The 27225-nt window shown below is 38.7% G+C and overlaps 1 protein-coding gene and 5 non-coding genes across 7 annotated transcripts; all 6 read right to left on the bottom strand.

Annotated features, from left to right (window-relative positions):
• Positions 1 to 23: 23 nt before the first annotated feature.
• scgn (secretagogin, EF-hand calcium binding protein) lies at positions 24 to 23457 on the bottom strand. 2 transcript variants are annotated; one of them, XM_057835235.1, is made up of 11 exons: positions 23301 to 23457; positions 22909 to 22979; positions 20125 to 20217; positions 17255 to 17368; positions 12959 to 13015; positions 12590 to 12667; positions 12417 to 12472; positions 12063 to 12108; positions 11914 to 11973; positions 765 to 833; positions 24 to 563 (listed from the first exon to the last, which is right to left on the bottom strand). In XM_057835235.1, exons 1-11 carry the CDS (start codon positions 23368 to 23370, stop codon positions 435 to 437), a joined length of 843 nt encoding a protein of 280 aa, XP_057691218.1. In that variant the 5' UTR covers positions 23371 to 23457; the 3' UTR covers positions 24 to 434. The 2 variants fall into 2 exon arrangements, with proteins under 2 accessions (XP_057691218.1, XP_057691220.1); XM_057835237.1 differs by having other exon boundaries at positions 17279 to 17368.
• Positions 6023 to 6095, bottom strand: trnal-uaa (transfer RNA leucine (anticodon UAA)). The gene has a single exon. It is a non-coding gene; the product is annotated as a tRNA-Leu (tRNA).
• Positions 6414 to 6486, bottom strand: trnas-gga (transfer RNA serine (anticodon GGA)). The gene has a single exon. It is a non-coding gene; the product is annotated as a tRNA-Ser (tRNA).
• Positions 7393 to 7465, bottom strand: trnaf-gaa (transfer RNA phenylalanine (anticodon GAA)). The gene has a single exon. It is a non-coding gene; the product is annotated as a tRNA-Phe (tRNA).
• trnaf-gaa (transfer RNA phenylalanine (anticodon GAA)) lies at positions 9927 to 9999 on the bottom strand. The gene has a single exon. It is a non-coding gene; the product is annotated as a tRNA-Phe (tRNA).
• trnaf-gaa (transfer RNA phenylalanine (anticodon GAA)) lies at positions 10933 to 11005 on the bottom strand. The gene has a single exon. It is a non-coding gene; the product is annotated as a tRNA-Phe (tRNA).
• Positions 23458 to 27225: the final 3768 nt, after the last annotated feature.

Below are 27225 nucleotides of genomic sequence, written 5' to 3'. Positions count from 1 at the left end.
AATAATTAAAAGACACATTAATGTTTGATTAATGGCTTTTATTTTATGCTATAACTCAGTGTAAAGACAGTAACAGAAATCAACAAAATGCAAAAGCTAGTTACCATGTACTCGGTCATAGCAACCAATTCATCCATTACTTTCATTTTAAGTGTCTCATTTGTTTTTTTTTCATATTTTAATAAAGAAATTGCTGCAAGTGCAAAACAATTACAGAGCACAAATATTTAACCACAAGCCTTCACTTTACATCATACAATTTGGCCTTGAGCATGCACAAAACACTTTTTGCTACATTGCGTTTTATTTATCAATTGACAAGTCAAGTCAAAGAAAAATCAAGACGACACAATGTAACTCTCTGCTTCAAGTACATTAGAACATAGTCATGCTTTGAAAATCTAACAAGACAACACGATGCTTGAGTGTCACAGCTAAGGTGTCTGCTTCACTCCCAGGCACAGCGAGAGCTCGTTCTTCTGAATCTTTCCGTCCTTGTTGACGTCACAGTGACGCAGCAAAACACCTCGCAGCTTATCTAAATCGGGACCCGTGAGGTTGGGCTGAGGACCACGGACGAGGAAGAAAATACTTACATCAGTGTTAAATTCATGATGAAAATAGTATAGTTAGACATTAAGTTATTGAACAGTAATTAACTTTATTTTCTTGTGCTGAATCTAAATTTTTTTGTGCCGAAATTTCATTTCATTATGAGGTGAAAAGAAGTGTGCCTACTCATAAGTGATATCACACTTTCTTACCCTGACCAGTTCCATCATGTCTTTGACAAAGCCATCCACTTCTGCACCCTCCAATGCTCCAGTCTTGTTCTAAAAGAGGGAGAAGTCCTCCTTAGTACACAGTATATCAGACATTAAAAGACCAGATTGGTTCTCACGCTGTTCATATTATTTTGCTAAACTGTATTTAATTAACTGACATGAACATTTTTGTTATGCGTTTTGTATTTCCAATGTATTACAAAATGATTCTCTTCATTGTAAAGTAATCTCAGATTAAATTTAACTTTGAAAGTTGACTGATATCCTCACCATGAATTAACACACCAATGCATATAAATTCTCACTTTAATCCAAAAGTGGATCAGTGCTGATAAGACAGACATTTACCTTGTTACGCCAGAGAGTGGACTGGCAACCTAATGGGTGTTTTATTTCATTAAAGAGCTTCGACTTCAACAGTCAGCCCCCTAATAAGCGCCATCACTTAGAATATATCTCTTATTTTTAAATGGAACACATGAATAAGTAAAGAGGAAGTTGCTGTATGACTGAAAAGCAATCTACCAAGATCCAAGTGTTTTAGGATGTATTTTTAACCCTTTCAGGGATAGCGGCCACTACTGTGGACAGCTATTCTAAAGTTGGCACTTAAGACCTAATAGAGCAAGATACTATTTTTGATCATTTAAATATAATTTTAATATTATCAATTATTATTATCAAACATTATTGTATTTTTATATGCATTTCTGAACTTTCATTCATTTGCCCCTCCCAGTCAAAATGGATTGGACGTCTAGCACTATCAAGAGAAGTCAGTGAGTTCAACTAATGCCCTGTAAGGTTTAAAAAAAATAATTGGTAACACTTTTTTTGATAGTGGGTTCATAAGACTGTCCTTACACCATCATAAATATTATGATCAAATATCCTCCTGCAAATTATGTCACTTTTGGTGTCATTGTCATGACAACTGGTGTCATAACAATATGACATATGATTTAAAGTGGTATGAAAAAGTATCAGAACCTTTTGGAATTTCTCACATTTCTGCATAAAATCATCATCAAATACAGTATACAAAATACAGTGTCTGCTTTAACTAAAACCACCCAAACATTTATAGGTTTTCATATTTTAATGAGGATAGCATGCAAACAATGACAGAACGGGAAAATAAGTGGGTGAACCCTCTGCCTAAGGATACTTAAAGTTAAAGCAATTGAAACCAATTTTTACCAAACATTTTAAGTCAGGTGTGTGCCCAATCACTGATGAATGGTTTAAAGCTGCCCTGCTCTCTATAAAACACACACCAGGTAGGAAATGTCTCGATGAGAAGCATTGTCTGATGTGGATCATGGCTCGGTCAGAAGAGCTGTCTGAAGACCTGCGATCAAGAATTGTTTATTTGTACAAAGCTGGGAAAGGATACAAACCCATCTCTAAAAGTCTGGATGTTCATCAATCGACAGTCGGAGAAGTTGTCTACAAATGGAGAGAGTTTGGCACGGTTACTTCTCTCCCAAGGAGTGGCCGTACACCACGAGTTAAGTGCAGAATTCTCAGAGAAGTAAAAAAGAACCCGAGAGTGTCTGCTTTACAGACTTGAAGAAATCACTGGCACAGTCCAATATCTCTGTGCACACATCAACTATATGTATATTTACAGTTGTGGTCAAAAGCTTACATACACTTGTGAAGAACATAATGTCATGGCTCTCTTGAGTTTCCAGTTATTTCTACAACTCTGATTTCTCTCTGATAGAGTGATTGGAACAGATACTTCTTTGTCACAAAAAATATTCATGAAGTTTGGTTCTTTTATGACTTTATTATGGGTTAACAGAAAAAGTGATCAAATCTGCTGGGTCAAAAATATACATATATGGATCTGAAAAACTGAATCATTGACTTGAACAAGTCAGGAAAGTCACTTGGAGCCATTTCAAAGCAGCTGCAGGTCCCAAGAGGAACAGTGCAAACAATTGTTTATAAGTATAAAGTGCATGGCACTGTTTTGTCACTGCCACGATCAGGAAGAAAACGCAACCTATCACCTGCTGCTGAGAGAAAATTGGTCAGGAGGGTGAAGATTCAACCGAGAATCACCAAAACGCAGATCTGCCAAGAATTAGAAGCTGCTGGAACACAGGTGTCAGTGTCCACAGTCAAGCGTGTTTTGCATCGCCATGGACTGAGAGGCTGCCGTGCAAGAAGGAAGCCCTTGCTCCAAAAGCGGCACCTTAAGGCTCGACTGAAGTTTGCTGCTGATCACATGGACAAAGATAAGACCTTCTGGAGGAAAGTTCTGTGGTCAGACGAAACAAAAATCGAGCTGTTTGGCCACAATGCCCAGCACACCATGCCTACCGTCAAGCACGGTGGTGGTAGTATTATGCTGAGGGGCTGTTTTGCTGCCAATGGAACTGGTGCTTTACAGAGAATAAATGGGATAATGAAGAAGGAGGATTACCTTCAAATTCTTCAAGATAACCTAACGTCATCAGCCCGAAGATTGGGTCTTGGACGCAGTTGAGTGTTCCAACAGGACAATGACCCCAAACACACATCAAAAGTTGTAATGGAATGGCTAAATCAGGCTAGAATTAAGGTTTTCGAATGGCCTTCCCAAAGTCCTGACTTAAACCCCATTGAGAACTTGTGGACAATGCTGAAGAAACAAGTCCACGTCAGAAAGCCATCAAATTTAACTGGACTGCACCAATTCTGTCAAGAGGAGTGGTCAAAGATTCAACCAGAAGCTTGTGGATGGCTACCAAAAGCGCCTAATTGAAGTGAAAATGGCCAAGGGACATGTTACCACATATTAGCGCTGCTGTATGTATATTTTTGACCCAGCAGATTTGATCACTTTTTTCTGTTCACCCATAATAAAGTCATAAAAGAACCAAACTTCATGAATGTTTTTTGTGACAAAGATGTATCTGTTCCAATCACTCTATCAGAGAAAAATCAGAGTTGTAGAAATAACTGGAAACTCAAGAGAGCCATGACATTATGTTCTTCACAAGTGTATGTAAACTTTTGACCACAACTGTATATATATGTTATAGTTAACTCCACGGAGGAAGCCACTGCTGTGTAAAAAAAAAAATTGCTTGTTTAATGTTAGCAGAAAGGCACTCCACAGACGTTTGGCAAAATATTTTGTGGACTGATGAAACCAAAGTTGAATTTTTTCGGAGTAACACACAACATCATGTGTGTAGGAAAAATGGAACAACTCACCAACATCAACACCTCATCCCCACCGTGAAGCATGGTGGAGGGAGCATAATGATTTAGGTCTGTTTTTCTACCTCAGGGCCTGGACAAATTGCAATCATTAATGGAAGAATGAATTGAAAAGTTTATCAGGATTTTTTGCAGGAAAACCTGAGGCCGTCTTTTAGACAGTTGAAGCTAAAAAGAGGATGGATGCTGAAACAAGAAAATGATCCAAAACACAGACGTAAATCAACTTCAGAATGGCTTCAGGAGAACAAAAGGCACATTCCGGAGTGGCCAAGTCAAAGTTTAGACTTGAACCCCATTTATACGATGTGGCACGACCTAAAGACAGTGATTCATGCCAGAGATACCAGTAATCTGACTGAACTTCATTAGTTTTGTAGAGAATAATGGACCAATATTAGTCCTGATTGATGTGCCAGACTCATCTACAGATACAGGAAGCGTCTGGTTGAAGTTATTGCTGCAAAAGGGGGGGGGGGGGGGGGGGGCACAAAAGATAAAATGTGTTGGTTCACTTACTTATTTTTCCCCCTTCTGTCAGTGTTTGCATACTATCCTCATCAAAATATGAAAACCTATCAATGTTTAAATGTTTTTTGTTAAAACAGACACTGTATTTTTATCTGTGTGATTTTGACAAAGATCAGATCACATTTGATCTTTGTCACATTTCAGATAACAAATTAACTCTGTCACAATGCCGAAACTCTGGGTCGTTCCGAGGACATTTAGGCTTAAACTTTCGAATTGGGCTATTTAAACCTATCGAGCAAAGGTGACAATTCCCTGATCGACTGAGGAAACTGTGACAATTTGGGTGAACGATTAACTCGATTACTCTTTCAAAACGGTCATTTCAGATAAACCAATGCCGAAACCCAGGGTCGATCCGAGGATCTTCAGTCTATCGCGCTCCCAACTGAGCTATTTCTGCCTACAGAGATAAAGATGACAATTTCCCGATTGACAAATGTAACTGTGATAATAAGGGTAAAAAGATGCACTCAATTACTCCTTTGAAAATTGTCATCTCAGAAAACAGACTAACTTTGTCACAAGGCCAAATCTCAGAGTAGATCTGGCGACCTTTAAATTTCCAGTCTGACGCTCTCACAACTGAGCTACTTCAGCCTATGGAGCAGCACTGGTAATTCCCTGATCGATAACGGAAACTGTGACAATTACAGTTAAAAAATTCACTCATGCATTCCTTCAAAATGGTCATTTCAGATTAAAGGTTACCTCTGTCCCAATGGCAAAACTCGAGTTTGATCGGAGGACCTTTAGATGTGTAGTCTAACGCTCTCCCAAATGAGCTATTTTGGCCTAAAGAGAGATAAGTGACAATTTCCTGATCGACAAAGGAAACTATGATAATAAGGGTCAAACGATACACTCGATTACTCCTTCAAAAACTGTCATCTCAGATAAACTCTGTCACAATGCCAAAACTCAGGGTCGATCCGAGGACCTTAAGTCTAACGCCCTCCAACTGAGCTATTTCGGCCTATGGAGAGAAAAGTGACAATTTGCCGATCGACAAAGGTAACTGTGATAATGAGGGTAAAACGGTTCACTCGATTCCTCCTTCGAAAATTGTCATCTCAGACAACAGACTAACTCTGTCCCAAGGCCGAAACTCAGGGTAAATCTGAGGACCTTTAGAGGTACAATTTAACGCTCTCCCAACTGAGATATTTCGGCCTATAGAGAGAAAAGCGACAATTTCCCAATCGACAAAGGTAACTGTGATAATACGGGTACAACGGTACACTAGATGACTCTTTCGAAAATTGTCATCTCAGACAACAGACTAGCTCTGTCACAAGGGCGAAACTCAGGGTAAATTTGTTGACCTTAAGAGGTTCAGTCTGCCACTCTCCCAACTGAGCTACTTCAGGCTGTGGAGCGACACTGACAATTCCCTGATCGACAACGGGAACTGTGACAATTAAAGTGAAAAAATTCAATCAAGCGTTCACAATCACATTTCAGATGACATATTCAGTCAGTCCCAATGCCGAAACTTGGGATTGATCCGAGGACCTTTAGATCTTAAGTCTAACGCTCTCCCAACTGAGGTACTTCGGCCTATAAAGGGAAAAGTGACAATATCCCGATAGACAAAGGTAACTGTGATAATATTGGTAAAACGATTCACTCGATTTCTCCTTCGAAAATTGTCATCTCAGACAACAGACTAACTCTGTCCAAAGGCCAAAACTCAGGGTAAATCTGTTGACCTTAAGTGCTTCAGTCTGCCACTCTCCCAACTGAGCTACTTTGGGCTGAGAGGAACACTAACAATTCCCTGATCAACAACAGGAACTGTGACAATTAGAGTGAAACAACTCATTCAAGCATTCCTTTGAAATGCTCATTTCAGATCACATATTCACTCAGTCCCAATGCCAAAACTCAGGATTGATCCGAGGACCTTTAGAGGTCCAGTCTAACGCTCTCCCAACTGAGCTACTTCGGCCCATAAACAGAAGAGTGACAATTTCCTCATCGACAAAGGAAACTGTGATAATAAGGGTCAAAGGATACACTCGATTACTCCTTCAAAAATTGGTGCCTCAGATAAACTCTGTCACAATGCTGAAACCCCGGGTCGAAACGAGGACTTGTAGATCTTCAGTCTAACGCTCTCCCAACTGAGCTACTTCGGCCTATTGAGACCAAGATGACAATTTCCTGATCGAAAAAGTAAACTATGATAATAAGGGTCAAACGATACACTTGACTACTCCTTCAAAAGTTGTCAATTCAGATAAGCTCTGTCCCATTGCCGAAACTCAAGAACAACCCAAGGACTTTTAGATTTTCAGTCTTAACGCTCTCCAACCGAGCTATGTCGGCCTATCGAGTCAACTGACAGATCTCCCGACTGAGATACTTCGGCCTGTGGAGCAACACTGACAATTACAAATCGACAACGGTAACAGTCACAATAAGAGTGAAACAATTCACTCAAGTATTCGTTCGAAATGGTCATTTCAGATTAACTCTGTCCCAATGCCGAAACTCGGGATTGATCCGAGGACCTTTAGTCTAACGCTCTCCCAGCTGAGCCACTTCGGCCTATAGAGAGAAAAGTGACCATTTCCTGATCGACAAAGGAAACTTGATTACTCCTTAAAAACTTGTCAATTCAGATAAACAATTGTGAAATTCATGGTCGATCCGAGGATTTTATGTCTAACGCTCTCCAACTGAGCTATTTCTGCCAAACGAGACTGCTGACAGATTGCCCAACTTAGCTACTTCTGCCAGTGGAGCAACACTGACAATTCCCTGATCAACAACGGTAACTTTGACAATTAGCGTGAAACAATTCACTCAAGTATTCCTTCAAGATGGTCATTTCAGATTGACTCTGTCCTAATGCCGAAACTCGGGATCGATCCGAGGACCTTTAGATCTTCAGTCTAACGCTCTCCCAACTGAGCTACTTCGGCCCATAAAAAGAAGAGTGACAATTTCCTCATCAACAAAGGAAACTGTGATAATAAGGGTCAAAGAATACACTCGATTACTCCTTCAAAAATTGGTGCCTCAGATAAACTCTGTCACAATGCTGAAACCCCGGGTCGAAACGAGGACTTGTAGATCTTTAGTCTAACGCTCTCCCAACTGAGCTACTTCGGCCTATTGAGACCAAGATGACAATTTCCTGATCGAAAAAGTAAACTATGATAATAAGGGTCAAATGATACACTTGACTACTCCTTCAAAAGTTGTCAATTCAGATAAGCTCTGTCCCATTGCCGAAACTCAAGAACAACCCAAGGACTTTTAGATCTTCAGTCTTAACCAGTGTTGTTAATAACGGCGTTACAATATAACGGCGTTACTAACGGCGTTATTTTTTTTAAGCAATGAGTAATCTAATTAATTACTTTTCTCATCTTGGCAACGCCGTTACCGTTACTGAGGCGGGAAAGGCGTGCGTTACTATGCGTTACTAAGCTGGTTGAATAAAAAACAGTCTGAGAGAAACGGACTCACGGGGACGAGAGCAGAGCAGCAGTGGGGAAGACGCCGTTGCAACCGCGATGCTAGGTGGCTCCAATAATACCTGACTGTAGCCATAGCCGACAAACTACGCCCACATGACACGGTAGATATCATATTATAGAACTAGATGCAAACTGTCACAGCTGCATTGCCAACATGTTTTAAGGACTACATGTGTTAGTAAACAGCCGCCATCTTAAAGCAGTAGACCTCTCAGGAAGGCCCTGATGTAGAGATCCTTCCTAGCGAACCTAAGTAACTTTTTTTTTTTTTTTTTTTAAATCTAAAATGCTTCTAAATCGGCAAAATCTTAACTTAAATCTATCTTTAAATGATGAAACAGTTTTAAAACGTACACATGTTTAAAGTAGACAGAAGAGAACTAATGCAATAACGGGAGCAATTTTAACAACTTTAACGGTTGATTCACAACTTTAAATGACTTCCACACATAGCAAAGGTTACTAGCTAGTTATCGCAATACCCTTGTGTCTAGTTAAGTGGAGGGTAAAGACTTGGGCCAATTGTCCCCCAAATCCTTTAAACTTCACATTGTGTGACCTGTTTTTTGTTTGTTTGTTTGTTTGTTTTGTTTTTTTGTTTTTTGAGAAGAAAAAATTATCACTAGTTACTTTGCCAAGTAACTAATTACTCTTACATTCAGGTAACTGAGTTACTAACGCAATTACTTTTTGGGAGAAGTAATTTGTAACTGTAATTAATTACTATTTTAAAGTAAAATTAACAACACTGCATATACTATATATAGATATAACTAGATGCAAAATGACAGACACGGCACTAGATGCGTTAGTAAACAGCCTCCATCTTAAAGCAGTAGACCTTTTATTACGGCTCTGTTGTAGAGAACCTTCCTAACGAACCTAAGTAACTTTTTATCTAAAATACTTCTAAATCGGCAAAATCTTGACTTGAATCTATCTTTAAATGATGAAATAGTTTTAAAACTTTCATTTGTCGAAAGTAGAGAGAAGGGAACTAATGCAATAATGGGAGCAATTTTAACAACTTTTAACAGTTGATTCAGGGTGAAGGGTAAATTAGGGTAAAGAATTGGGCTCGGGCCAATTGTACCAAAAACCTTCACAAAAAAACTTCACATAGTATGGCCAATGTTTTTTTTTTTTTTTTTTTTTTTTTTTTGAGGAAAAAAAAAAGTAATTATCACCAATTACTTTGCCAAGTAACTAATTATTCTCACATTCAGGTAATTGAGTTACTAACGCAATTACTTTTTGGGAGAAGTAATTTGTAACTATAATTAATTACTTTTTTTCAGTAAGATTAACAACACTTGTCTTAACGCTCTCCAACTGAGCTATGTCGGCCTATCGAGTCAACTGACAGATCTCCCGACTGAGATACTTCGGCCTGTGGCGCAACACTGACAATTACAAATCGACAACGGTAACAGTCACAATAAGAGTGAAACAATTCACTCAAGTATTCGTTCGAAATGGTCATTTCAGATTAACTCTGTCCCAATGCCGAAACTCGGGATTGATCCGAGGACCTTTAGTCTAACGCTCTCCCAGCTGAGCCACTTCGGCCTATAGAGAGAAAAGTGACTATTTCCTGATCGACAAAGGAAACTATGATAATAAGGGTCAAACGATGCACTTGATTACTCCTTCAAAACTTGTCAATTCAGATTAACAATTGTGAAATTCATGGTTGATCCGAGGATTTTATATCTAACGCTCTCCATCTGAGCTATTTCAGCCGAACAAGACAGCTGACAGATTGCCCAACTAAGCTACTTCTGCCAGTGGAGCAACACTGAAAATTCCCTGATCAACAACGGTAACTTTGACAATTAGAGTGAAACAATTCACTCAAGTATTCCTTCAAAATGGTCATTTCAGATTGACTCTGTCCCAATGCCGAAACTCGGGATCGATCCGAGGACCTTTAGATCTTCAGTCTAACGCTCTCCCAACTGAGCTACTTCAGCCCATAAAAAGAAGAGTGACAATTTCCTCATCAACAAAGGAAACTGTGATAATAAGGGTCAAAGAATACACTCGATTACTCCTTCAAAAATTGGTGCCTCAGATAAACTCTGTCACAATGATGAAACCCCGGGTCGAAACGAGGACTTGTAGAGCTTCAGTCTAACGCTCTCCCAACTGAGCTACTTCGGCCTATTGAGACCAAGATGACAATTTCCTGATCGAAAAAGTAAACTATGATAATAAGGGTCAAACGATACACTTGACTACTCCTTCAAAAGTTGTCAATTCAGATAAGCTCTGTCCCATTGCCGAAACTCAAGAACAACCCAAGGACTTTTAGATCTTCAGTCTTAACGCTCTCCAACTGAGCTATGTCGGCCTATCGAGTCAACTGACAGATCTCCCGACTGAGATACTTCGGCCTGTGGAGCAACACTGACAATTACAAATCGACAACGGTAACAGTCACAATAAGAATGAAACAATTCACTCAAGTATTCGTTCGAAATGGTCATTTCAGATTAACTCTGTCCCAATGCCGAAACTCGGGATTGATCCGAGGACCTTTAGTCTAACGCTCTCCCAGCTGAGCCACTTCGGCCTATAGAGAGAAAAGTGACCATGTCCTGATCGATAAAGGAAACTATGATAATAAGGGTCAAACAATGCACTTGATTAATCCTTCAAAACTTGTCAATTCAGATAAACAATTGTGAAATTCATGGTCAATCCGAGGATTTTATGTCTAACGCTCTCCAACTGAGCTATTTCTCCCAAACGAGACAGCTGACAGATTGCCCAACTAAGCTACTTCTGCCAGTGGAGCAACACTGACAATTCCCTGATCAACAACGGTAACTTTGACAATTAGAGTGAAACAATTCACTCAAGTATTCCTTCAAAATGGTCATTTCAGATTGACTCTGTCCCAATGCCGAAACTCGGGATCGATCCGAGGACCTTTAGATCTTCAGTCTAACGCTCTCCCAACTGAGCTACTTCGGCCTATTGAGACCAAGATGAAAATTTCCTGATCGAAAAAGTAAACTATGATAATAAGGGTCGAACGATACACTTGACTACTCCTTCAAAAGTTGTCAATTCAGATAAGCTCTGTCCCTATTCCGAAACTCGGGGGTCAATCCAAGGACCTTTAGATCTTCAGTCTAACGCTCGCCCAACTGAGCTATTTCGGCCTATAGAAAGAAAAATGACAATTTCCCGATTGATAAAGGCAACTGTGATAATACGGGTCAAACGATACACTCGAGTACTCCTTGGAAAATTGTCATCTCAGATAACAGACTAAAGGCTAAGTTATTCTTCCGCGTCAAGGAAGACCAGATTTACGACCCTGCGCCGTAGCCTAACGTATGCCAAATGAATTTTCTAACCTAGTGTCAAGTCGACGCATATGACGTGGCGCAAATGGACTGTGATTGGTCCGCTTAGACTGTTGTTTCCGGTTTTCAAACAGTGTTCTGCTACCCGCAAAAATTGACCAAGCCGATGGGAGTATCATCGAAGAGCAAGTCTCGTCAAGACATTATAAAGATTGCCAAATGGCAAGGTCAGTGATTACATTAAAAAAATGGAAGAACCACCGAGACAAGTATTTGTGTTCGGAAGCGAATGGCAACCAGAAGTGGTGGCCCAGTTGGCTGAAAACTGCCACTTTTTACCACATTGGATATGCACTCCATCAGTTTAAAGAGAGCAGTTTGTTCGTTGGGTCTCAGGGGGAGTTACATCTGTAAGTCGTCAGCATAAAAATGAAAAGCGATGTTATGTTATATGACAGTCTTATGAACCCACTGTCAAATAAAGTGTTACCAAAATAAAATCCTAATTCATGCACGAAAGACATAATGGCCATTGGCACACTATGTGTTTGGAAAAAGAATCATACTTACGATGTCATAATGATCGAAAATCTTCTCAAAATCACGCTTCCTCTCCTCTTTACTGCCAGCCTACATAGACAGACACAAGTTGTTAGACTGGTTCAAAAAGTAGCAGGTTAGGAAAATTTATGTCTTAACATTCAAAATGCGACACATACGTCCAACTGGAACTGAAGTAGGAAATTCTCTTCTAAAGCCAAGATCCTATTTGAGGGAAATATTGTTGTAACGCTTGTTATAAATGTATTCTTTGGAGTTTATTCAATGGAGTATAGGTTGAAAAAGATCTAAACGTGAATTGTTTGTATTTTGGCATCTGTTATAATTTAATCAGCGTTAATAAAGTTTTACGAAAGCAGAATGTTGAAATATATTGTAATGTTGATTCTGATCTTTGTAAAGGCTTTTTGATACAACTTGGGTATTGGCAATGTGCTCAAAAAATTGCGATCAGGTTATTATGGCGGCATACACTTCATGAGGCATGAATCCCCACCCCAAAAATAAGATACCTGGCCAAGTCGTTCAGATCCAAACGGCCATCCTTGTTCTTGTCAAAGATTTTCATCTGCCCGCACAAACAGGATTTGAAAATATTTCTTTGTGCAATGTGTGATTAAACAGCTTCTTTGTCCGTTAAGGCTGAACTGAAATAATTGGGTTGCTTGTGAGGCATGATTCATACCATTGTGTCAGTGTACTCCTCCAGCTTGTCAGGTGACACTTTCCTTCCATGCTGTTTGAACAGGTCTTTCAGGAAAGCCTAAAAAAAATTGGGCTTCAACTTCAAAATCCAAGACAATCAATCAAGAATAATTTTACAAAAAAGGGCGTAAAAGAGAAAAACATAATTTTGTTAAAAAGAAAATATATAGAAATACATTACATGGGTTGTAGTTAGACCTCACCTTTTTATGTAAAATTAAGTGAGATAATATTCGAAATGAACTTTTAATTACTTCCTAGCCAATAAAAATGTCAAACATGCTGAAGTGGAAGGACAGGAAATAGCGGCTGAAGCTGATTCTTATTGCTTCTGCCTTTTGTGTGTTACCTTCAGCTCCTGAGCTGAAATGTAGCCACTGCAGTCCACGTCATATTTCCTCCAGATCTGTGTTGGCCAGGACGTGATCGCATCAGTTGAACAGGATTTATAAGGGAGGATAAAAGTGGAAGAGTTACGTTAGAGAATAACTGAAAATGATCATTACATTTAAAATGGCTGCAAACATTTAAATAAATCAATCAATCAAGTAAAATGATAGTCATGCTATATAATTCATCAAAGTCTGTCTGTCTGGAAATGGCCTCAAACTCACTAAAAACGTTAAACGTTATAAATCGACACAAACACACGAGGTGTCCCCCTTGCCACGGGAACCAACCAGGCTCCATCCATTGCAAGAACGACTTTATACTTTGTATGAGTGATTGGTACATAAAGAAACGACCTTCAACTAATCAAAATTGCTTAAAATATAATGTGTTGCCAAGGAAATGCAAAAGCCTAACTATGCGGTATGCATTTGGCAAATTGTGTCAGTGCTTTTGAGATGAGCGCCAGCCATGTGATCCAACTCATAGACGTTTGGAGTGGATGTGTTACTGTCATTTTTTGTCAACAACGGGGGCACACACGACTGGACTCAAATGAACCAAACCCGAGAGATTGGCATGGTCTGATAAATGTTTTGTTCAGAAAAGGAATGTGGAAACTGGTTTCAAGGGTCAAACAAAAACACGACGAGGCAAAAACATGAAAAAGTAAAAATTGGCAAGGCAAAAAAAAGCTTGAAGGGGGTGACATAGTTTCCTACCGCTTTCCATACACAGAAAAATACACTGACGCAGGACAACAAACAAGAGTAGTATTTAAGGAGTAGGGTTAATGGCAAACAAGTGTAGGCTCTCAGGTAATTAGAGCACTTGCCTGTACTACGAAGCCGGTTTTCTGGCTTAGCAGCGTAACTTCGAGAGTAACTTCATCACGTGCAGCATAATTTATCGGCTAAACGGGACTACGAAAGGTGGATATGTTGAAACCGGGAAATGTTGCCATAGCAACACAGATCTCAGAGTTAGATCTTGCTTAACCCCAGGATTTCAATTAACCAAGCTCTATTCAAACAGCACTCCTCCATGGACGTGTCCTCTTGACAATGACAGGGTACCTGGACGACCCGTACGACATTGGCGCAAGGATTGCGAGGGGCTCTCTTTGGAGGGCACGGGTTTTTGGAGACCGCCAGAATCCGCTGGCGTACCCGGATGTTCTCCATGAAAGATATAGATTTTTAGCTGAGGGAATTCATTACCTCTGCCAGCGGACATTGAGGCGGACATCACTAATGTAACCCGCCGAAGTCAGGCCCTCACAAACGCGCAGATTGTTTGCCTGTCCTTGCGCTCTTTTGCCAGCGGACAATTTATGTACTCCATCAGTGGTGCTGAATATCTGAGTAAGAACATTGTATGCCGTGTGATTCGGAAAGTGGTAGGAGTGGGGTATGGAAACGCTTCAAATTGATTGTTGAAAATGCTTTCAGAAACCTGTGTCGGCTTTGCTGAATGTAAACGAATGTAGAGCTTTGCTCTCATACAAGAAATATATTTAATAAACTTTACCATCGTTATTTCATTGTGTAAATGCATTTATAATCATAAAAATATGAAGACTATTTAAACATTGAGAAAACTTGCGTTTTTTTCTGCCAACTTGAAGAGATTAAGATATATATGTCAAATCCACTATCCGCCAGATAGAACAGACTCACAAATATAAAAGATATAAATGTTTATTGAATATGCATCTTACAGTCTTGTTTAATTGTGGGAATTCCTTACAAAAGACGGGCTTTAATTTTTTATCATTATGCAACAGGCATCGTCACAAATGTGGTCACACAAAACGCAACCACGCATCGCATTATCGCATTTCCTTCTTCTCCTGAGTCCTCACAAATATAACATAAAATTGCGGGGGGGTTTCGGGCTCGGGCCTGCAAATCAAGTTAATTGATCGGCTCGGGCCGTGTCGGGCTGGACTTTTTTTAGGCCCACTCTAGCCTCTAATCTGAAGATGTTCAAAGGGCATATCAACACAGTCAGTGGGACTAAACATACAATCATCCTTCTTCATGTGGTGATGACGATAAATTATTTCTTACAGTTATTGTACTTAATCTTATTTTATTGTCCTGACAGCAGGCTTTATTTCTTTTCATGGACATGAGTAAACTGGCATATTGACGCATTCACAAATGTCACGGTCTATAAATCGCTGCCAAAAGACCAGTCGCGCTCTATTCGCTGAAGCGGTGTTGGATTTCGCGGTGAGGGTGGATTTTAATTCCTCATAACTACGCATGATTATCGCACATTCCTCCTCCGTGAAGTGAGGTGCCCGTGCCATCTTCACAAGTAGTGTTTGACTCTGGTCTCCGCCCCCTTTTATGTGAACGCGCAGTAACTCTGACTGGGTTGACACAGGTTGGACTAATCAACCTCATAATCAGCATCATAGCACCGATTGACCACAAACTAGATAACCAGGTTTTGTCAACTCCGGTTACCTGCTGGTAAGCAGGATTACTTCTGAGGAGGTTGAACTCCGTTCGTAGTATAGGCCACAGGAAAGACAAACCTGACTAAGGCTAGGTTCATACCGCAGGTCTTAATTAATGCACAATTCCGATTTTTTTGTCACATCTGTTTCTGGTGTGCCCATTCAGACTGCTTTTCTCCATTGAGCCCATTCAAGTCTCACGCATGCGCACTAATTCACAGTCCGGGATGCGTTGTGCAAATTGACCCGCATGCGCATGAGCATCAAAACAAATGCGGGCTCAACGTCATTCTAGGGTGATCAGATTTTGAGGTCCAAAAAGAGGACAGGAATAACAGACATAAAAAATCCCCGTTTAGTCTTATATCCAAAGTTTATATGGATTGACAGCATGCACGCACTGTGCGTGCATGACGAACACATACGTATAGGTACAGTTTGCCCCGACTCTCAGCTGTTTAAGCAATCTTGAAATATTGCTTATTTGGAGCACAGAAAGAAAACCGAGTATTTTCATGCTTACCCCCCCCCCCCCCCCCCCCCATTTTATTTTTTTTAATGACTGTTGTCAAGCTCGCCTCTTCCCTAAAAGCCGTGTTCAAGCCAGACGCTAACACTAATGCACAGCTCTATTGCTAACGTAGCACCCTGTCTCTCTCGCTCTTTGCTGATATTTATGCTACATGAATTCCGATTTGGGGGAGTTGACAGTTCAAACCGCAGCCCCTTTTTAGAAAAATGTGGCCCAGATCGGATTTTAACCACATACGAAAGTAACCTAGATTGGATATGAAATGGTCCGCTTTTATGCGACCTGTTCCGATCAGACGGTCAATTTAATGCCTGACTCGAGTTAGAAAAACATTTAAAAAATTGAGTGTATGCATTAAGGCCTGCGGTATGAACCTAGTCTAAGTGAAAAAAAAAAAAAAACTTGTAACTTGTAACTGGCTTGTAACATTTTTTGACTAAAAGTTGCAAATTTTCCCCTGTTTTGTACCCTTATGCTAATAGTCCAATACAATTTACTGTATTTACCATTTCTATTTTACAGGCTAATGAGGGGCATGACTTTTGGTGTAAATATACCATAATACAATGTGGACATCTGTGGTTTATAGTCCAGTGCAGCAAAGATATTTTGATAGTAGGCTAATATCGATACGTACAGCCAGTGTTGATTTCATTATAAGGCTTATACAAGGCAATTTTTTTGCGGCTTTAGATATACTGTATCAGTTTGTCTTTTTTGGTCAAATGTGGCTCTTTCATCATTTTGGGTTGCCAACCCCTGGGTCACTACGAGATGTAAGTCGTACTATTGCTACGAGAAAAAAAGTATTACTACATAGGGTAACGCAGATGTAATCAGCTACGCATTTTACGTACATGTACCGTAGCTGAGAGGTACAACATTAGCTTGAATGAAATATTTCAAAATATATCTTTGTTATGGTTCTTCTTGGGGGGCAAAACCATGGGAAAAAAACAATTTCGCCGTGGCACGACATAGTGAGGCTATCTGACTCTGATGCAGCCCATTGGTGTGTGAATGTGTGCGTGAATGGGTAAATGTGTGCTAATGTGGGCATGGTAACCATGCAGATAAATGCGCTATATAAGTACTGACCATTTGCCTTTTTAACATTCACCACCACAGCTTCAAAAAATCCTAGGGGAAACCCTGTGTTTATATACTTTACTACATGGACAGTGAATACCTCTTGACTGATAAAGAGTTTCTGTCACTGCCTTATAAACTGTCCAATTGAGATACGTACCTACCCATTGATAGTAGCAATACTTCACCTGCATGAAGTCGACACTATTGTCAAGGGTCGCTTCTCTGTGGAAGATTAACAAGAAGTTCTCCTTCTCAGGCAGAATCATGTGAGCCAACTGGAAAATAAAGCACAAAACTTGCTAGATGGTAAACTTCTTTAGTTGGCTAAACATGGTAATTTTTTTAATCAATGTAAACATGAGATGTTGCACAGATAAGCTCCAATCCTCCTCTGCAAATAATGATTGAATTTATCTGAGTGTAGACACCACCAGGGGAATAGAAAACTGTGCTCAGACCGACTCACCCTCCTCTCATTCTTCCCCTCTGTCCTTTAATAACATTACAGTATGTCCATTAGTAGATTAAACCTTGGCTGTCGGCATCAATCTTAATGAAATAGCTGCTGCTAGCTTTCCGCTCGGAACAAACGCAATGCACCAACATGGGTGCCAAATGCACACTCTTAACATGTTGCCTATCAGAGAGGATGCAGAAGCAAGCAGACTGACCACTCACTTCCTTCCTAATTCTCCACTTGATGGAAAAAGGCTACGAGAACTGGAGAATACGACAACAGACCAGTGAGCTCCATAGAACATTTATTATATAAAGTAATAGAATGAATGGGATTTATTGGAACAAATATTACAGTATTTTCTATATACGGGTCAGTGTGTGTCAGATAATGTTTAGGTCAAGACTCGAGTGACCATCCAAAACTAAATCGAGTAAAACTAGTATGCTTCAAACAGAGAAAATTACATCCTTCATGAATAGAGTTGAAGCTGAGGCTGACACATTATCATCTTCAACACTACTTCAAATCGTAGTTGTCAGTCAAGTGGACATTAAATTAACTGATTCAGTGGTATGAAAAAGTATCTGAACCTTTTGGAATTTGCCACTTTTCTATATAAAATCACCATGAAATGTGATCTGATCTTTGTCACACAGATGAAAAAACTGTCTGTTTTAACTAAAACCACCCAAACATTTATTAGTTTTCATATTTTAATGAGGATAGCATGCAAACAATGATAGAAGGGGGAAAATAAATAAGTGAACCTTCTGCATAAGGAGACTTAAAGAGCAATTGAAACCAACTTCTACCAAACATTTTAAGTCAGGTGTGTGCCCAATCACTGATGAGTGGTTTGAAGCTGCCCTGCCCACTGCCCACTATAAAACACAGCGGGTAAGAATTATCTTGATGAGAAGCATTGTCTGATGTGCACGGTCAAAAGAGCTGTCTGAAGACCTGCAATCAAGGATTGTTGATTTGTATACTAGTAAAGCTGAGAATGGATACAAAACCATCTCTAAAAGTCTGGATGTTCTTCAATTGACAGTCAGAGAAGTTGTCTACAAATGGAGAGAGTTTGGCACTGTTGCTTCCCTCCCAAGGAGTGGCCGTCCACCAAAGATGACGCCAAGAGTTCAGCGCAGAATTCTCAGAGAAGTAAAAAAGAACCCGAGAGTGTCTGCTATAAACTTACAGAAATCACTGGCACAGTCCAATATCTCTGTGCATACATCAACTATCTGTAAAACAATGACCAAGAACGGTGTTCATGGGGGGACTTCACAGAGAAAGCCACTGCTGTCTAATAAAACATTGTTGCTCGTTTAATGTTTGCAAAAATGCACTTGGACACTCCACAGAAGTTTTGGCAAAATATTTTGTGGACTAAAGAACCCAAAGTTGAATTGTTTGGTAGTAACACACAACATCATGTCTTGAGGAAAAATGGAACGGCTCACCAATATCAACACCTCATTCCCACCGTGAAGCATGGTGGAGGGAGAATCATGATTTAGAGCTGTTTTGCTAAATCAGGGTCTGGGCAACTTGCAATAATTAATGGAGGAATAAATTCAAAACTCGCCTGTCAGACAGTTGAAACTAAAAAGAGTATGGACACTGCAACAAGACGATCCAAAACACAGAAGAAAATCAACGTCAGAATGGTTTCAGAAGAACAAAATACACGTTCTGGAGTGGCCAAGTCAAAGTCCAGACTTAAACCACAATTAAGATGCTGTGGCATGACCTAAAGACAGCGATTCATGCCAGACATCCCAGGAATCTGATTGAACTGCAGCAGTTTTGTAGAGAAGAATGGGATTAGTCCTGATCCATGTGCTAGACTGATCTGCAGCTACAGGAAGCGTCTGGTTTAAGTTATTGCTGCCAAAGGGGGAGCGGGCACAAAATATTAAATGTGATGGTTCACTTACTTAATTTTCCCCCTTCTGTCATTGTTTGCATACTATCCTCATTAAAATATGAAAACCTATAAATGTTTGGGTGGTTTTAGTTAAAGCAGACACTGTTTTTTTCATCTGTGTGATTTAGGCAAGGATCAGATCACATTTGATGGTGTTTTATGCAGAAATGTGAGAAATTCCAAAAGGTTCAGATACTTTTTTATACCACTGAATGTGAACAGTACTTGACCAGGCAGCAGTATCAATCAGTGAGCTCACAATTCGAAAGCCTCCAGAGCAGAATAAATGGAATTACCTCTGTGTTTGTCATGGAAACAGAAATTAAATAAAAGATGGAAGACAAATGCATAAGTGGAATATGTTAGCTGGGGTAGACTATTGTCTGACAAAGCTTGTGATTTAAATTTGGTCAGAAAAAAAAGAGGTCGTTTTATGTTTTTCTCTTAATGTGCACAGAAGTACCATAAACTGCATGAAAGAAACACTCTCACAAACTAACTTTGTAATGTGAAGAATTGATAACTTCCCCAACAACCGAGCAAAACCTCATCAGATTTTGGTCTTAAACAGCACTAGAATCAAAAATGCATATTTAAAAAGCCATGTTTGTTCAATTAGGGTGTTGATAATAATGGAGTACCTCCTGGATCTGCAGTTTGCCATCAGCAGAGACATCGTATGCTGACATGAACCTCTGCTTCACCCTCTGGACTCGCTCTTCAGTCACTTTGTCCTGCAAGGACAGACATTAGCATTCATGTGAATATCCTTAACTTTCAGACTGAAAGCTACAGTAAAAAGGACATAACTGTTGAAGGTGAAAAAGAATCTGTACCATTAAAAAGTGCAATGACTACAAAACAAACAGTCTCAAGGAGCAATTTACTTTCTCAATGTTAGTTTTTGCATTTTGGGAAAAACACGCAGTGACATTGGTGGCTGACTCGTGTAAGTAAGAGTATAACATTTTTTGTCTTTTTACACATAATGGAGAGGAAAAAATGATAAGATACGACCATCCAAACCATGTAACTATAGAAACGTAAACGTATGATGAGAAGCATGACATTTTAAGTGGAGAACATACAGACTGCAAAGAAGTAAGCAGGCGCCACATCCATTAGCGAAAGGCCAGTGTTTGTCTTGAAGATCATTACAGTATGTCAGGAACAATTTGTTGTTCCCAGGCAAACCTTTTCCATCATTAAACTGGGTGTATATGGGATGTGGTGGCCCTGCAAGCATGCACATCTGAATTTTATTCATTTGAATACCAGAACCAGTTTTGAAAAATGTTTGTACTGTATACTGTATACCCTTATGGCTCATTACACTATGCACCTGCTTATGAAGAATATTTACAAGTTTTCGTTTTAATTGACACTTAGAGAGGTTTCAACTGAACAAGCATGTTTGCTTGATCCTTCCAAGTGATTCTAATATTTGTTTACACAAGATGGCAATACAGTGATCCTTTGCTACATCGTGCTTCAAACTTTGCGCCCTCAATCCATTGTGGATTTTTTTCCCCCAATTAAAAAAAAAAAAAAAAAAAAAGCAGTATTTTATAGAGTTGTCCTGAGCCGATCACGCCGTCCCTCACTCTCGCTTCTACTGCTTTTCTTGGTCAGGCAGTGCACTGGAGTTGCTTATTAAAGTTAACAATGATTGACAGACATTAAGGTTTGATCTTTCCAGAGACGCTTGTAAGCCGAAACTTCAAAGCGCCACATAAGTCAATCATCGTTTAACTTGTTAAACAGTTGCTGTGACAACTCATTTTGTGTAAGTGAGCAGCTTGAGCGGATTTGAGTGGTCTCAGTTATTTTTCTACTTTATTCTTGTCTAAAAATAATTTGGTGGGACAGTAACATGTTTAAAAACTTATCATAATTACCGTATTGGCCCGAATATAAGACAATGTTTTTTTGCATTGAAATAAGACTGAAAAAGAGGGGGTCGTCTTATATTCGCGGTCTAGACGTTACACCCATTCACTACGCTAGATGGTGCCAGATATCATTGAAGTGATGTTCTGTCATGACAGATCTCTGCTACTCTCCCCATTCACGACGCTAGATGGCGCCAGATATCATTGAAGCGATGTTCTGTCATGACAGAGCTCAGCTACTCTCAAGTTTAACCAGTTTGCATTATTTTATTGCAATGTTTTTCCTTATTCAGATTTGCTTCAAGACTACAGTTAGACTTCACTTTGATGGTTAATGCAGTTATTGCAATTTTGTTGTTTTATCACAATAGATTGGTTTGTTTGCATTTCAGAAACCAGAAGCCATTCATTTATGAAATGTGATTTCACTTTAGTTTACATATTTAAATGTTCATATATTAAGATTTGAATGAGGCAAAATAACATGCGTTTTCTCTCAAATATATTGGTATAATTATTTGTTTCGGATGTACTGTAATTATTTTCTGTATAAAAATTAATTTGGTGTTCGAAAAGTCTTTTTTCAAACTTTTTACAATTTATAATTTATACTTTGGAAAAACGAGCGAAAAAATATGTCTTATATGTATCGATTTCCAATTCTAAATCTGAATAAATACATTGAACACACAAAGAACAACAACACTTTTTGGTTGGTGGGGGCGCTTTTCACATACAAATCAGGAAAAACGAGGGATCACTGCATATGAATACATGCTTATCCCAATAATTTAAAATGCAAAAAGACATCTGTTCAAAACTTATCGTTAGCTTAATTTATACACTGCCAGGCCATTTCAACTATAAGGGGCTTTCAGCTCCTCCCAGTTAAAATGGACTGTCATTGCTGTCAATGGCAGCCAAAGCGTTAAACTATGTGGTGCCACAAGAGATTCATAAAACATAAGAACAAAAAAAATAAATGAATGCATATAATTCTCAGAGCAAAATACACACAGGTCACGGTTATTTGAATGTGTGACTTTATTCTTCATCTTTAAAACAAAATGATAATTTATGCATGAAAGGGTTATCAGAGCCCACAAATACATAAATATATACATTGAAAAAAAATAAAATAAAAATAAACGTGGGAAAAAAATGGCACTTATGCTTATGGGCTTTTGCGCGAGACCAAGCAAGACTAGAAGACATGCAGTCTGTTTGTTTAATACAATTCCATTTGTGAGAAAGTCAAACACAGCCACAATGAGACATTCACAATGATACACACTTGCAAAAATAATTCGGCATCACTCAACAAAAAACAAAAATATAAAATTTCAATTCTAAAACTTCTAATTCCTATCATTTGTTTGTTCGGCCGACAGCTCCCTGAGCTGACTCATGTGCTGGCTATGTGCATTCAGTAAAGTATATAAGATAAGTGATGATAAATGAAGCAGATGGGAGTGAGCTGCTGTCATCACAACCAAACCTTATGTGTTCATACTGACAAGTGGATTTACTCACCTGTGGCCCCAGTCTCTTCATCATGTGACGGAAAAACGCATCCAGCTCTTTGCCCTCAATATAGCCATTGTCTAATAAAAACACGAGGAATAAATGCTTTATTTTGAATTAAGAACACTCCAAATGAGTCAAAGCATAACTATTTCTTTCCCGCTACATTAACATTTATTCAAGCTCTTTGCATCTCTGTGACATTACACAAATGACATGAAATGACATTATAATAAACTGCTGTTTTTAAATATGAAAATAATAATTTCCAGGTATTCTACATAAAACAGCGTACAATACTTTAGTTATAAAATCTTACTCTTCTTTATCAGACAGAAACAGTAACAACCACCATTAACAGCTGTCTGGAGATGAAAATATGGGGATATCAAAAGCCTCACCGTCTGCATCAAAGTGCTGCCAGATTTCCAAGAAACCAGCCGCATCCAGCTTGTCAAAGGCACAGTCCATTGTAATACTTTTTACACAGAAAGACTCCAGTGGTGAGAGGTGTTTGTCTTGCAAACTCTTCTTTGAATGATAAGTGCTTCCACCGCAGAAACCACACCCCTTGTGCATGTGGGAACCACACATTTTTTTTTTTAAAGACGCATTAAGCCATCTGGTGGTTGTGAATTTAAAAAGCTCATATTCGTAGAATTTTTCTATACAGTATATTTAAATACAAATTACGCATAGAGTTACTGGGAATTTCTCCATAGACTCAAACATGTTTTGTTTTTGACAAAATATTTTTGCATACTTTGCTAAACACTGTATTTTAACACTTTGTCTGCTACTGTCGGTGAGATATGTCCAGTCCGTTAGAACTGGGAGGGAGCCATGGATTGGAAGTACTGTATATCAAGTGATAACCTGAGTGAAGTTCACAGCAGACAAATGAAAAGAGCCACATGCACCTCTGGAGCCACAGATTGCATGCACATCACTGGATTTCTATCATCGTTTAAAGCAGTGCCTCTCATTTATTTTTGTTACACCCCCCCATCCCCCAGGAAGACGTAAACGTTTCACGCCCACCTCCCCAACTCTCTACCGCCCCTGTAAATAATATCATTTGTCTGTAAAATTATTATTTTAATAAGTACATCTCTTTTTTATATTACAGAAAAATAGGCAATAATAGATCAACTTACAATAAAGTATAACTTTATTATCATTGTATTGTTTGTAACAAAAGACTCAAAGCGCATCAATTTGCTTGAATTAAAACAAAAAAGTCACATCCATTTTTTGACCTTTTGATACTGAAAAATAAAATTTAATAAAATCAATAAATAATAATAAATTTAAATTGATTAGGAGCATCAACTCATGAGGACAAACAAATTGACCGAAAAACTGAAATTAATTGAACGACAGTGTCATTGACAGAGGGACAGTTTTTATTTTTGCTGCAGGCTAGTGCTCTTTGCTGTGTACTCGTTTGGTTCAAAAATACTGCGCACACCCTGAAAATGAGAGCACCACTGCTACCCTCTGAGTGGATGTGCAATTACACTTTATTCAAGTACTGCAAAAAAGTATGTTCCCTGAGGCCACATGCGTCGCCCCTGGCTACTATTTGAGAAGTACTGGTTTAAAGAGTTAATGTTGGTGGCTGGAGAGCTAATATTTGCGAGAATAAATACATAGATAAATAAATGTCACATTTAACATCACAACCCATCAGATAAAAAAAAAAAAAAAAAAAATCACATGAAAAATAATAGTAAATATACTAAAACATGCAATTTCTGAGGAAATTTACTTAAATTAAAAAAAAAAATATTTTTAATTATTAATTAAAAAAGAAAATAATGCTTGAAAAATAATTCTAAGGTAACAAATAAATCTGCAGCAGCACCTACAAAGTCATTTTCTTCTCACCATATTGAATCTCAAATAAAGCAGATTTTTTTGTAGTGTGTTTCATTGCTCTCTTGTAGCTGTGGGAACATTTGTTTTATCAAACACATTTCATATAAGTGTTATCTATGGTAAATGTGTCCTAGACTGATTGCCACACTGTCACCATTTCCTTTTTAGCATCATATAAGTAGAAAGTAGTAAATCAAATTTGCAGTTTTCTCAAAGAATGGATGGAGCAAATTCCATCCTTACTTCTATTTTTATAATATAGTAACTAGGGCTGTCAAAATTATCGCGTTAACGGGTGGTAATTAAGTTTTAAAATTAATCACGTTAAAATATTTGACGCAATTAACGCACAAATGCCCCGCTCAAAGAGATTAAAATGACAGCACAGTTAAATGTGTACCTGGTGTGTTTTGCGGAGTTTTGGCGCCCTCTGCTGGCGCTTGGGTGCGATTGATTTTATAGGCTTCAGCACCCATGAGCATTGTGTAAGTAATTATTGACATCAACAATAGCGGGCTACTAGTTTATTTTTTGATTGAAAATTTTACAAATTTTATTAAAACAAAAACATTAAGAGGGGTTTTAATATATAACTTCTATAACTTGTACTAACATTTATCTTTTAAGAACTACAAGTCTTTCTATCCATGGATCGCTTTAATAGAATGTTAATAATGGTAATGCCATCTTGTTGATTTATTGTTATAATAAACAAAAACAGTCCTTATGTACCGCATGTTGAATATATATATCCATCTTGTGTCTTATCTTTCCATTCCAACAGTAATTTACAGAAAAATATGGCATATTTTATAGATGGTTTGAATTGCGATTAATTACGATTAATTAATTTTTAAGCTGTAATTAACTCGATTAAAAATTTTAATCGTTTGACAGCCCTAATAGTAACTCTTGAATGTGTCTCATCATTCTACTTCATGCAAACATGTTATGCATATGATAATTGGAACACCCCACCCCCCAGTTTTTTCAATTTACTGTACTTATTCACATATATTTGTCGTCTTGGTCCGCAGTGACAGCTAGCTACAGTGGTATGAAAAAGTATTTGAACCTTTTGGAATTTCTCACATTTATGCATAAAATCACCATCAAATGTGATCTGATTTTGGCAAAATCACACAGATGAAAATACAGTGTCTGCTTTAACTAAAACCACCCAAATATTATTAGGTTTTCATATTTTAATGAGGATAGCAAAAATATGCAACAATAACAGAAGGGGGGAGGGGATAAGTAAGTGAACCCTCTGCCTAAGGAGACTTGAAGAGCAATTAAACCAATTTTTACCCAACATTTTAAGTCAGGTGTGTGCCCAATCACTGATGAGTGGTTTGAAGCTGCCCTGCCCACTATAAAACACACACCTGGTAAGGAATGTCTTGATGAGAAGCATTGTCTGATGTGCACCATGGCTCGGTCAAAAGAGCTGTCTGAAGACCTGCGATTGAAGATTGTTGATTTGTATAAAGCTGGGAAAGGACAAAAAAACATCCCTGAAAGTCTGGATGTTCATGAATTGACAGTCAGTGAAGTTGTCTACAAATGGCGAGAGTTTGGCACTGTTGCTTCTCTCCCAAGGAGTGGCCGTCAAAGATGACGCCAAGAGTTGAGCGCAGAAAACTCAGAGGTAAAAAAAAGAACCCTGGAGTATCTGCTAATGAAAGGAAGCCATTGCTTTCTAAAAACACATTATTGTTTGTTTAATGTTCGCAAAAAAGCACTTGGACACTCCACAGAAGTTGTAGGACAATAGTAGGTGATTCAATTACCTGACATGTTTCGGCGAACACTTCTGCCTTCGTCAGAGGACCTTCTTTAATCACCTACCATTGTCTGGGAAAAAAGAACCAAAACCATCTCTGAAAGTCTGGATGTTCATCAATTGACAGTCAGTGAAGTAGTCTACAAAAAGAGAGAGTTTGGCATTGTTGCTTCTCTCCCAAGGAGTGGCCGTCCACCAAAGATGACGCCAAGATTTGAGCGCAGAATACTCAGAGAGGTAAAAAAAGAACCCTGGCGTATCTGCTAATGGAAGGAAGTCACTACTGTCTGAAAAAACATTGTTGCTCGTTTATTGTTTGCAAAAAAGCACTTGGACACTCCACAGAAGTTGTAGGACAATAGTAGATGAGTCAATTAGCTAACATGTTTCGGCGAACACTTCTGCCTTCGTCAGAGGACCCTCTTTAATCACCTACAATTGTCTAGGAAAAAGGAAAAAAAATACTAATAAAGAGTATGGATGCTGCAACAAGACAATGATCGAAAACACAGGAGTAAATCAACTTCAGAATGGTTTCAGCAGAACAAAATACACGTTCTGGAGTGGCCAAGTCAAAGTCCAGACTTGAACCCCATAGATATGCTGTCGCATGAACTAAAGACAGGGATTCATGCCAGACATCCAAGGAATCTCTCTGA

Source organism: Corythoichthys intestinalis, chromosome 4, assembly GCF_030265065.1.
Source record: "Corythoichthys intestinalis isolate RoL2023-P3 chromosome 4, ASM3026506v1, whole genome shotgun sequence".
NCBI classification, from domain to species: domain Eukaryota; kingdom Metazoa; phylum Chordata; class Actinopteri; order Syngnathiformes; family Syngnathidae; genus Corythoichthys; species Corythoichthys intestinalis.
The sequence above is the reverse complement of the archived record's forward strand: the minus strand, read 5'-3'. Positions and strand labels throughout refer to the sequence as shown.